General features: G+C 45.5%; 1 protein-coding gene across 2 annotated transcripts; it reads right to left on the bottom strand.

Moving 5' to 3' along the window:
* Positions 1–8,821: 8,821 nt before the first annotated feature.
* Positions 8,822–12,098, bottom strand: NEUROD6 (neuronal differentiation 6). Of its 2 annotated transcripts, none has more exons than XM_041728024.1 (2): positions 11,976–12,098; positions 8,822–10,508 (listed from the first exon to the last, which is right to left on the bottom strand). In XM_041728024.1, the coding sequence occupies exons 1-2, from the start codon at positions 11,991–11,993 to the stop codon at positions 9,615–9,617; spliced, it is 912 nt and encodes a 303-aa protein (XP_041583958.1). In that variant the 5' UTR covers positions 11,994–12,098; the 3' UTR covers positions 8,822–9,614. The 2 variants fall into 2 exon arrangements, with proteins under 2 accessions (XP_041583958.1, XP_041583957.1); XM_041728023.1 differs by having other exon boundaries at positions 8,822–10,649.
* Between the last annotated feature and the right edge of the window lie 364 nt (positions 12,099–12,462).

Genomic DNA, 12,462 nt, shown 5'->3' on the forward strand with positions numbered 1-12,462 from the left:
AATGGGCACCTGGAATTCCTCTTCTTCCTTACTCTATCCCATCATCTCTGTCCAACTATCTGGCTGACAGATGAAAGGCTATAAGCTTTGGCGTCAGGGAGGGCAGCTTTCCTTTCATTAGCCTTATCTGTCACTCCCAAGATTGTGTCCATTGTTTAATGATGTGAAATGCATCTGGTCCCTGCATTCTGGGAGTTCATGTGGACCAGGTAAAGCCAAGGATTCAGTAGATAGAGATGAAACCTGAGAACTGGTATTCCAAAAATGATTCCTTGGGTGATTCTGAAGCCAGCAAAACTTGGGAATCCTGCCCTACAAATTCAGGACTTGATTGGACTCTCACAGGATTCTGATGGGCCCTTTGACACTTTATTTGCTTCTTACTTTATCCCCCAGTGTAACTCCGTGAGCTTACTAGGCTCTTTCTCCTCTTTCTAATGTTACAAGTTACCCTGGTTCTTTGCCATCTGCCTCTGAAAGTTCTCATTGCAGGATTGCCTTTTTCTTTTCTTTTCTTTTTTTAATTAATTTTTATTGTTGTTCAATTTACCAACATACAGAAAAACACCCAGTGCTCATCCCGTCAAGTGCCCACCTCAGTGCTCGTCACCCCTTCCCCTCCAACACCCGTCCTCCTCCCCTTCCACCACCCCTAGTTCATTTCCCCGAGTTAGGAGTCTTTATGTTCTGTCTCCCTTCCTGATATTTCCCAACATTTCTTCTCCCTTCCTTTATATTCCCTTTCACCATTATTCATATTCAAATTGGCAAAGAAGAAGTCAAACTCTCCCTCTTCGCCGATGACATGATACTCTACATAGAAAACCCAAAAGACTCCACCCCAAGATTGCTAGAACTCATACAGCAATTTGGTAGCATGGCAGGATACAAAATCAATGCCCAGAAATCAATGGCATTTCTATACACTAACAATGAGACTGAAGAAAGAGAAATTAAGGAGTCAATCCCATTTACAATTGCACCCAAAAGCATAAGATACCTAGGAATAAACCTAACCAAAGAGGTAAAAGATCTATACCCTAAAAACTATAGAACACTTCTGAAAGAAATTGAGGAAGACACAAAGAGATGGAAAAATATTCCATGCTCATGGATTGGCAGAATTAATATTGTAAAAATGTCAATGTTACCCAGGGCAATTTATACGTTTAATGCAATCCCTATCAAAATACCATGGACTTTCTTCAGAGAGTTAGAACAAATTATTTTAAGATTTGTGTGGAATCAGAAAAGACCCCGAATAGCCAGGGGAATTTTAAAAAAGAAAACCATATCTGGGGGCATCACAATGCCAGATTTCAGGTTGTACTACAAAGCTGTGGTCATCAAGACAGTGTGGTACTGGCACAAAAACAGACACATAGATCAATGGAACAGAATAGAGAACCCAGAAGTGGACCCTGAAATGTATGGTCATCTAATATTCGATAAAGGAGGAAAGACTATCCATTGGAAGAAAGACAGTCTCTTCAATAAATGGTGCTGGGAAAATTGGACATCCACATGCAGGATTGCCTTTTTCAACCTCTGGAAAGAGATAAGGTCCCTGACTTGGCATTTTAGTGATTCTTGCTGCATCGTTAGAATTCTCCCTGGAAATTGGCAGGTAGACACACAGGTGATTCTCTCAAGAATTCTCACCTTTCTAGTGTAAGAGGGTCTGACATAAGATATGCAGTTTATAAGCTTAGGTCCAGGTATCTGAAGGGTCTGGGATCTCTGGCTTTTTCATTTATTTATTTCACCACTGGTATCTTCTCCATCAGTGGCTTTCCAACTTTTTTCGTGTATGTGTGTGTGTGTGTGTGTACTTGAAGCAAAGTTTCAGTTGCTAGTACTTACTTTTACTTTATGTGAGGGACTCTATTTTTTTATTCCGCAAATACAATTTGTTATAGTCTATAGCATAATAGAATTATATTCTATAATATACTAAAATTATGTTAATCCCACTAGACTAAATTGGTATCACACTGTGCTACTTGGATTTAACCTACACTTTAAAAAACTGTTGTTCATCTTGTTCAGATTTAGCAGAAGTCATATGTTGATACTGTGTTAATAATAGACACAATAGCTAGCTTCATCAGTTGCTTGCTTGCTTTGAACCAGGAGGTGAGCAAGTACTTTTCCTAAATGGTCGCATTTTATCTTCACAACCCTATGACATATGTGTTATTATTCTCACTTTAGAGGTGAAAATCTGAACTTTAGTGTCAGTTGTTGGGTGTGAGAGGTCCATGCTGTTTTGTCTCTGGTTCATGATGTTAGTTCTGTAATAAAGCCAGAGCTTATATCCCCAACACAATCACTGAATCAAGAACTTAGTGAGTCTATGTACTATAGAGACACAAAGAGGACTCAATATTGTCCCTGCTTTAAAGGAGTATACGATCTAGTCATATCTATAAGTGACATAGCAATACGAGACCTAAATAAGATTTTGAATATGATAATATTTAGACAGCGAAGATTTAGAGGGCAGCTATGTAACCAAAAGAAGAGAGATGTGACTTCAGAGCAGCATGATGCCACTACAGACAAGAGGGATCTGGGAGGCTTCATGTAGGAGGTAGCCTTAAAGTCCATGTGAATTTGAGCAAGTGGAGATTAGAAACGAGGACATCTCACGCAGGCGGAGCAGTGCAAGACCTAAAGGCAGTTGAAAGTGCAACAGATAAGTTCAACCTCAGGGGCATTTTCCTGTAGTACAGAAGTTGTCTCATCTTGCTTGTCAGAGATATCTCAGGAGCTAGAGCACAGGTGAGGGTGTCTTGGTTCCTGGCCCTCCAATCTTGTCTTTATCAGGATCAGAAATATTTTTATGTGTAGAGTAACTCCTAAGATATCATTTGAATAAAGCATACTGATGATTTTTTTTTTAAGTAGGTGAAGGGGCCCCTGGATGGTTCAGTGGTTGAACGTCTGCCTTTGGCTCAGGTTGTGATCCCAGGGTACTGGGATCAAGTCCTGCATCAGGCTCCCTGCAGGGAGCCTGCTTCTCCCTCTGCCTTTGTCTCTGCCTCATTCTCTCTCTCTCTCTCTCTCTGTGTGTGTGTGTGTGTGTGTGTCTCTCATGAATAAATAAATAAAATCTTTTTTAAAAAGTAAGTGAAAACCATTGATAATGAAATGGAATATCAATTTGGAAAAGTGGACTACAGATTGCACACATGAGGCCTTGGGTGCCAAATTAGGGACTGTAGAACACTGCCTAGACGTGAGAGCCTTGGGACTGGTTTGGTCCACTTTTGTCCATTAACATTGTGCCCATGGGAAAGTGATAGGACTCTGCTGATTTGGTTTGCAAAATGAAATAAGGACGATATAAACTACTACCTAATGCTGAGGTTCCTGGGACTAAAAAAGGTGAATATGTGAAAAGGATTTTGTAAATTCTAAAGTGCTATATGACACCAATGGTTGTTTTCAGTTTTAATATGGAGAATTTAGATGAAGAAAAAAATTAACTGCATTTGATTATTTATCAGATAGAAAATCAGAACCATGAAAGGTGTTACTCGGAGGGACTGGTGTGTTGGAGTAGCTGGGGAAGGTTCATCTGGCACAAGGGAATGGGGTGGAAGGAGGAAGGTGGAACCGGGCAGTGACCTCAGAGGCCAATATGTTGGTCTGGGTGTGAAGTGATAAGGGGAGATCAGCAGAACTCGGAGACTAACTTGAAAGGGCCGTGGCCAGAAAGAGAGGGAACTGTGAGAAATATCTGAGATCACTTTCTTCATACACACTGCAGAAAAGTTCTGGAAACAGCTGGCAGGAGGGGTAGTGTTTTGGAGAGGGCTTCACTGTCCACATGTTGAGCTTTAAAGGACAATGGGATAAGCAAGTGGAGGTATCTGGTGGCCTGCAGTACAGGGGAGTCCTCATGCAGGGGACACAGGAGGTAAGTGAGAACCTCAAGACAAGGAAGATGGGTGCAGTGGGTGCCCGGGAAAGATGAGAGAAGGAAGAAGAGCTGGGAAAGGAGACAGAAGAAGAGTTCCCAAAGGGTGAGGAGACCCACAATCGTAGGGAGGACAGGGAGCCAGCAAAGAGAAGGACTGAAGGACAGTCACCGGCTGTCAGTCACTTATGTTACTTCTTATGATCCTTCTACGAGAAACCAAGAATCTGCAAAGTCATGTCATGTGCCCATGCACCAAGAGCTAAGTGACAAGCTGGACAAAGCTGGGCTCTGAGGCTTCTGCCCTCAGGGGATCTTGCACATGCCCTTAGTTGGCACCCAGGGCCTTATGTAATGAGATCTCTTGTCAGCTTTTCCAACCTGCTATCCCAATTCTTTTTATCCATGGTTTTTTACGCACTTTCATTTGAAAACATCGGTGTGCTTTGTTCAAAGGATACCATAGGAGTTGGAGTAAATACTACAACATATGCAGGCTCTGTTGGATGATAGAAGCGGAGGAAGGACTGCGGTGGATCAAAGTGACAGGGTGCTAAAGAACGTGTGACATTTTGTATCAAGCGCTTATTGAAGAGTTTTGATGGGGAAGGCGAGAGCAAGAGGCCAGGTGAGGCTTTAGGATGAAGAAAGGTGTTTTGTTGTTCTGTTTTGGCTTTTCAACTGGGGAAGGAAGTCTTACTAACCTAGCTGAGTCACTGCCTCCTAGGTTAGTGCACTGCGTCACACGTTTAGTATGAAAGGACAGGCTACAGACCGCCCCCCTTCCATTCCCTGCCCTATAGCTACTCAAAGGAAGAACTTGAAACTTGTGTGGGACCCCAATTAAGAACCAGGGCCCCTGTGGGAGTGGGAGGATACCCCTGGAGTAGGGAAAGTATCAGATGCAGAGAGGCCAAGTGAGAAACAGGGCCCGAGGGGAGGCAGGCGGCAGAGGCTTTGAGTACAGCATGAGGTTATGCTGGAATCTCCTCTCTGGGGTAGCTGAGCGCCCTGGGACCAAGAGGGTTGAGTGGTTACAGCTGGGGACCCGTATCAGGAGCCTGAGCAATACCTGCATTCCTTTCAAAATGAGAGCATGTTCTTTCTTCTAGGCCAGGGACCCACAGACAGGTGACGAGGGAGAAAAAGCAATTCCAAGGGAGAGTGCAAATGCCCAGGAGACGTTACACGAGGTCAGTGGTGGGTTGCTGGGGCACATCGCCAGCCACCAAAGGAGGTGGTGGTGACATCAGCATGGGCAACCTGGGATACAGGAAACACTCTCCTTCCATGCCTTCCAGACAGAGCAAGAGGCCTGAAGTCATGCATTGTACAGGGAGGAAGGAGGACTGGACTTAAGAATAAGCCTACTTAGAATCCACAAGCTGGGGAGTCTGAGACCACATGGTTACACAGATGTATGCAGTCAAGTGGAAAAGAGATGGTAGGAAGAGGAAACCGAATACTTGGGCAAAGTATAGGATCTCTGAGAGGAGAAGAAGGATTTGGTAGACAGCAAAGTCCCGGGCACTGGTCCTGGAAAGAAGTAAGCAAACCCGGCCACACACAGCTGGGGAGGGAAGATGTCTGTAAAGATGGGGCTCACAGATGGGGCTCATGGAGCTAAGACAATCTCTTGTCTGGTAGACTGAACCTTCTGGGTAAGGCAAGTGATGACATGCACAGAATGTGTCATGTTAGAGGCCGGGGCAGTGCCGTGTGGGGGGAAGAGGTCACTGTGGCTCAAGACAACCCCACGAGGGCATTGATGAAGAATGGACGTGCCGCAGCAGCCCAGTGGAAGTGTGGTGTGCGGTGTGTCCCGTTCGCACCCAGATGGAGGACATGTCTTGCAACAACATACGCCTCCTGCACTGTCAGGAGTGTTTTGAAAACAACTGAAAATCTTACTGAGTGCCCATGACGTGCAAAGCAGAGTGCTAAGGTGGCCCGCACAGCACAGAGGATGAGGCCCAACCTCTTGAGGATTCAGTCTAGAAGGGGAGGCACGGCAGAGATTGCTAAGTGCCTGACCAACATCCATCTTCCTCTTTCTTACTTGTGGGTGGCAATAGGTTCTGATAAAAAGAATGTATTTCCCAGCTTCTTTTAAATCTAGAGGTGATCAGTGAGGTATTAAGTAGAAGTCGATGGGTGGCGCTTCCATAAATATTTCCTAAAGGGGTCTGACCAGGTGAGTGGGACACCTTTTTGCCATCCATCCCCTTTCCTTGTTCTTTATTGGAATGAGGACACAATGGTTAGAACCCCAACAGCCTTTTTGGGCCATGAGGCAAATTTGAACATGAAAGCACCACCCCAAGGTTAGTGGAGGTAGGAGGAGTCTAGGCCTCTGGTGCCCCTGGAGAGCCATTTCGGTCCTGCACTACCTACTACTTCTTTTATGTAAAAGAGAAGTACATCTTTATTTCGTTGAAGATAGATGTTTATCTATCTATCTGTAAAATCCTCATATGGGAGAAAGGACAAACATCGGAGAATTACAAGATTGATAACATAAAAAATAATACGTAATTCAACTCAAAAGAGATACTAGCAATGTGAAAGGAAAGAATTATTTAAAGGGTTTAGAAAACAGAAAGGCCTTTCATCCTTTCGCGTTGGGAGATGAGGAAAGCAGGTCAGGAAGAGAGCAAGACTTGGGAATCCTGTCCTCCAGCCTTTTGGCTGCTATATGCTGTCTCCCCGAGGCTGCAATAAGAGGTTCGTGGGGAGGCAGGATTTTGACCCAAATCTGACTCCAAGACTTCCAGATCCTAAAGTGTACTTTCTATCCTATACTATTTCCCCTTCCATTGGAGTAATACCTTATAAGGCAAGATTTTGTACGGTGTGGCCTCTGCAATGTTAGTACGTGAACCAACGAGTCATGATTTCTCAGGACTGCAGTCCACAGGGGACAGAGGGGAGCCCTGCTGAGGAAGAGAACTGGCACCCCACCTTGGTTAGTGTAAAGGGGACCAGCTGGGTGGTTCCCATAGCAGGAATCATCGGTGGGACCTGAAGGATGGCTAAGCCACCGGGATCAGTCCCACACCCCTCCTCACACACAACACAGCATCCCACAGGGGATCAGGCCACCAGAGGAGAGAGCCCGCGTGGGGATGGGGACACCCAAACTATAGAAGAAATTTCATAACCTCGGGGTCTGTGCCAGAAAACCCCACTCTTCTGCTCGAGTCCATTTGGAACAAAGCCCCGAGATGAGACCCTTCTGAACATTTGCTCCTTCCCAGACATTCAGCCAGCGGCTTTCCCCTTCGCGTTCCCGCATTGCCAGAAGGGAGAGGGGAGAACGCATCTCCGCTGTGGTCTCTCGGTGCCACGCGGGTCTGTGACCCTGGGAAGACCGTCGCTCCCAAGCCTGTGCGGACCGAGGCCCTTAGTCGGGCAGCGGGTCACCCGGGACCGCGGCGGGAAGACGGCGCTTGCTCCGTTAGTGACTAAACAGAAACGCCTCCGTTTAAGTCCGACTCTTCCCCTTGCAGATGCTTCCTCGCTTTCGTGCTCTTGGCCCAGACCGGGTGAGCAGCGCTCGCGCTCTCGGCGTCCGGGCGCTGTAGAGGCCGCGGTCCCGGCCGCCCGGAGAAGGAGAAGGCCCGGTCGGCGCGCACCAGCTGCGGGGCCAGGGGCGAGCCCCCGCGGTGCCCGACGGACGCGCGGGGCCTGGCGGCTCCCGCCCCGGGCCGACTTCTCTGCGCCCCTAGAGGGCACACGTCCCCGTCTTTCCCGCCTTCTTTGCCCTCGCGGGATGGGAATGAGCAGGTGCTGTCGCGAGCGCCGGGCAGGGCGCGCTCACCAGCAGGTGCTCGGGCACCTCCGCCCCTCGGAGCGCGGCTGCGGTGCGCGCTGGGGGGGGGGGGGGGCGGCCCTGGACGTCCCGCGGGCGTGGCGGGGCAGCACAGGGGCAGCTTGCGGCGCACCTGGGGCACACTGGAGGCGGCGGGGGCGGCGGGGCGGCGGAGGCAGCGGGGCAGGGGCGCCGCCCTTTCCAGGTCGGCTCGCGCGCGGCTCGCAGGGCGCGGCCCCCGGCCCCAGGGCGCCCGCTGCGGGCGGGCCACGGGCAGTGCAGCCGGTGCCCCGCCCCCCCCCCCCCCCGAGCCCCGGGACGCGCGGGGGCGCCACGCCGCCTGCATCCTCCGCGCTCCCCGCAGCCCGCGAGCAGCCGTCGGGCCCGGGCGCGCCAGTGGGCCGCGGCGGGCGTCGGCGAGCGCGGAGCCCCCGCCCGGGCGCACGGACCCGGGTCTCTAACCTCGCCGGCTCCCCCGGGGGCGCGCACCTGCGCGGTAGGGCGGCGGCTCGGAGGTCACCGCCCCCCTGGTCTTTCTTCTAGAAGGGCCCGGCCCCGCCCAAGGGGGTGAGCTCCCTGGGCGCCGTTCAAGTGGGTGTTCGCTGGCCTTTTGTCAGGAAACTTTTAATCACACGGAATTTAGCCTCTAATCGGCCAGACTTATTTAAACCGCGCAGAGTAAAACCTTCCATTTTTTAACATCCACTCTTGGTGTTTGCTGGAAATTTGCCACCGAATTTCGGCTGGAGCTGAAGGTTACCAGGATTTATCATTGTTTCCCCAGGATGTTTAACCCTCATGGGCTCCTCTTCTTTCATTTAAGATACTTAAAAAAAAGAAGAAGAAAGAAAGAAAGAAAGAAAAGAAAAAAAAAAAGAAAGAAAAGAAAAGGAAGAAAAGAAAAAGAAAAGAAAAATTCTTATAAGAGCTTTGGCCATTTTGTTTAAGAAATTTGTTTTATCTCGTACGGTTTTGGGATCCAGAAATATTTCTGAAATGGGGAGGAGGGAGTGTTAGAGAGCAGCTGTGTACCAGGAAATAATAAGTATCATGCAAAAATATCACAGCTAATAGATGTCCTTTAGGAGTGTAAATATCTATGTTTAATTGCTTTAAAAATGCGGGGTGGAAAAACACAATTATACATTGTGATAACAAACCTGTACAGATAATTTCTGAAAATACAAAACAAGAGCTGAAAAATTTTTCTTTACGATTGAAATATTGTTCCAAAATCATGACACCGTCCACCCAAATATCATGTTGCCCCATCTGCAATACCCGAAGAGGAATAGTTACCAATTGAATGCATTTAGATTCATCCTTAATAAGAAGAAAATTGCATAGCTTTTTATATTGTTGCACATCCTCAAATGCATCTTCCAACATCAGTGTCACCTTAGGGTTATTCTCAATATTTTCAATTTTCAATTTTCAGAGATACATAATATATAATTGCTAGTAATTATAAACACATCATTTTATTCATCTGATTTTAATAACATGCATTTTTATAATTACTGTACAACTGAAATAGACATTGAGTTACGCTGTGTGCATGTCTTTATTCAACAGTATATTCTTAGACACCTTGTTCAAACAAATCAGGTGAATTTAAAAGAAAATAAAACAAGAAAAAAAAATCCTTCCAGTAGAAACAGAATCACAGTGCTTTACAGACAAAAGGAAAGGAAAAGAAGTCCTCATACGAAAAGAGATTTATTATTACATAGAAAATTCTCACAATAGTTGAAACACACTTCAGGAACTAGTAAACACCTCAGATAGAGTTGTGCCAATTACTCAGCCCACAAGCATCTGCTTTGTCTTAATTAGACGGGGGAGGTGAATGACCACTGTTTATTTTCATTTTCCTCATTAATTATGAAAAACTGCATTTAATTCATCTTGCATGGTGAGAGATTGGCTGCGCAGATGTAAGTCGTAAGGGAAGTGACTGTCGGTGGGCAACCTGAACATGGCACCCTGCCCAAGGGGACCCCTGGGTGGCACTGCACAGTAATGCATGCCGTAATTGTAATTTTTGCCATAGTCCAAGGTTTCTTCTTGCTTCAGGGAAAATATCCCATTATAGTTAATTGGGGGAGGACTTAAGGGACCTTCAAACTGAGGGCTGGCACACTCAGGGGAAGTGCTTTCATAGAAGGATTCATATGCACTGCAATAATTGTAGGGTTTCATGGACTTGGAATTATCAAGAGTTCCATGCCCTGGGGGAGTGGTGAGCTCAGGGCTGTGGTAGGGTGGGTAGAAAGTAGAGTAGGGTGACCTTGTGTGGTGCGCAGCCTCCCCACCCTGACCCATCAGGAAACTCCTGGCGTTGAGCTGCAAGCAGCCTGCCACCAAGTTTGTAGTTGGCTGGGAAAGACCTTTGCATAAGTTTTGGACGAACGTGAGCAGATCAGGTCTCTTGCCGATTCTCAGAATTTCAGAAAGTGCCCAGATGTAGTTTTTGGCCAGTCGTAAAGTTTCTATTTTGGACAGTTTTTGGGTTTTGGAATAACAGGGGACCACTTTTCTTAAATTGTCCAGAGCGTCGTTGAGGCCGTGCATCCTGTTTCTCTCGCGCGCGTTCGCTTCCTGTCTCCTGAACTTGACCCTCTCCAGTCGGAGCTTGGTGGTCTTTTTTTTCCTAAGACCCCTCCTCCTGGGCAAGCCATTTTCATCTTCCTCTTCCCTGTCTTCCTCCTCTTCTTCCTTCTCGGTTTCTTCTCCGGGGGCCCTTTTGATGCTCTTTCCTCGAAGGACAATCTGTTTGGAAAAGCTTTCTGGTTTCTTAATTTGCTTCTGGTCCTCACATTCTCTAGAAAACTTTCTGCACATCTGGGATTCTGGCATTACAACAGACTCATCAAACGGTAGTGTTAACATGGTTCTCTAATCTTAAATTACCTGAAAAAATGCCAGCACAATATTTAAAGTGTTTTCATTTTTAAAGTTTATACACTTAAAACATATTTAATGACTTAATCATAAGAATGCACAAACACGTGAAAAAGACTGATTCTGGGACCGATTTTTTACGTAAAATACAATCTTTGAGTTTGTGCAGACTAGTAATTACAAAAAAAAAACCATTGGCACATGCAATAGGATCGATTTATACAGGCAAATTATCAAAAGAAAATAAAACAAGAAGTATTCATTATAATGCCACCACCATCTCCACTTCCCTTTGATTTTAAACTGGTTTTAATGCACAAAAAGGACCGTGGAATTCCAGCAAATGCAAAACATGATATAGCAATGCAGAATTTCATTAATTCCAATTCCCCTGAGTACAAAATAAGAAGAGACACCAGTTTTTAAAATAAAAAAGTGTTATCTCTCCATTAGCTGACAAATTTGTGAGGGTTTTTGTTTTGTTTTGTTTTGTTTAGGAAAAGAAATTAGCCTTAACTTTATTTGCTGTATTACATAACTGCAAATTTAGCTAAGTGGCTGTTGACATTTACAAATTTAAAGAAAAGATTAATCAGAGCCCATTTTTAAAACTGATTTCTTTCTGAGCAGGGAAGAAATATGTAAAAGAGCACTATTTTCCCAGCCTTCACAAAAAAGGGGGAGGGGGATTAGGCTAATTTGGAATAAACTGCATAAATAAATTTGAAAAAACAAAAATCACTGGCATTTTTTTTAAATCAAAGAAAATGTTAAGACTGCTTTTACATTTACAATTTTTCCAAATGTGATCGTCTGTTTACTGCTGTTCAAATCATCCTGGACAAAAAAACCACTCTCGTAGTGTTTTTGTTCTACGAGCCACAGAAGTCTCCCTCTAGCTAATATCTGACAGGAACGGTCCAAGGATTCTGACTGCAATTGTGCACGTGTGTTCAGAATCCCGAATGAAAGGGGAAAATAATTTGTGTTTCAAATGCAATTTTGGCTTTCGTTTGGTGAAGCAGCAAGTATTTTCATCTAAAGTCTTCAAACAAATAGGCACGTTAAAACAGAGACTTTTCAATTTAACAACCTCCAGCCCCCTCAGCACACACACATACACACATACACACATAAACTCTTAGTAATGTCCACATACTTGCAGTGTTACATAATAGCAGTGAAAGTATGTGACAATTACATCATAAGAATGAAATATGATAAGAAGTTATAGATGGCAAAGAGCATATAAATACTATAAGACAGTGACACTGTATCTTTAAATACTTGCATGCAAAGCCAGCATCAATTGAAGTAGATCTTTATTTATATTACCTTAGGTTTTAATTTCATTCAATAATCAGTTTTCATTTTGTATCTTCCAAATCTTTTCAGGCTGAGTGTCGCATCGTCTCCTGGAGTCTCTAGATCTGTGTATATCTGCACTATCTCATTGATCTCTAAAAAGTGACATTGATGCCAACTGCCAGAGCTGGTACCCATGCCATCTGCTAGTGACGTCACAGGGCAGAGAGAACCATGTGATCCTCTCTCTTGGGACCTTCATTCTGCACTGATCATCTGGCATCCCTGTAAGTGGGTACCAGCATTCATGCATCAACACAGAAGGTTAGACTGATAGGGAAAAAATCTGCACCAGCATTTCACATACAGTAGGTGCGTTTCTCCTCGAGCTGCTTCGGCTCCACTGGCAGTCTGGAGAAATAGCCGTGTTAGTGCTCAGTTTCGCCCTGCCAACGGTGCAACTATTAGGTGGTCGTTAATATTCCATTCATTTACAAGGTGGGCTTTTGTGTGAGCG

The sequence above is a fragment of the Vulpes lagopus genome, chromosome 13 (assembly GCF_018345385.1).
Source record: "Vulpes lagopus strain Blue_001 chromosome 13, ASM1834538v1, whole genome shotgun sequence".
NCBI classification, from domain to species: Eukaryota; Metazoa; Chordata; class Mammalia; order Carnivora; family Canidae; genus Vulpes; species Vulpes lagopus.

Excerpts from the sequence above, each read along its gene's own strand:
- NEUROD6 (XM_041728023.1), bottom strand. The coding sequence starts at position 10,628 with ATGTTAACACTACCGTTTGATGAGTCTGTTGTAATGCCAGAATCCCAG.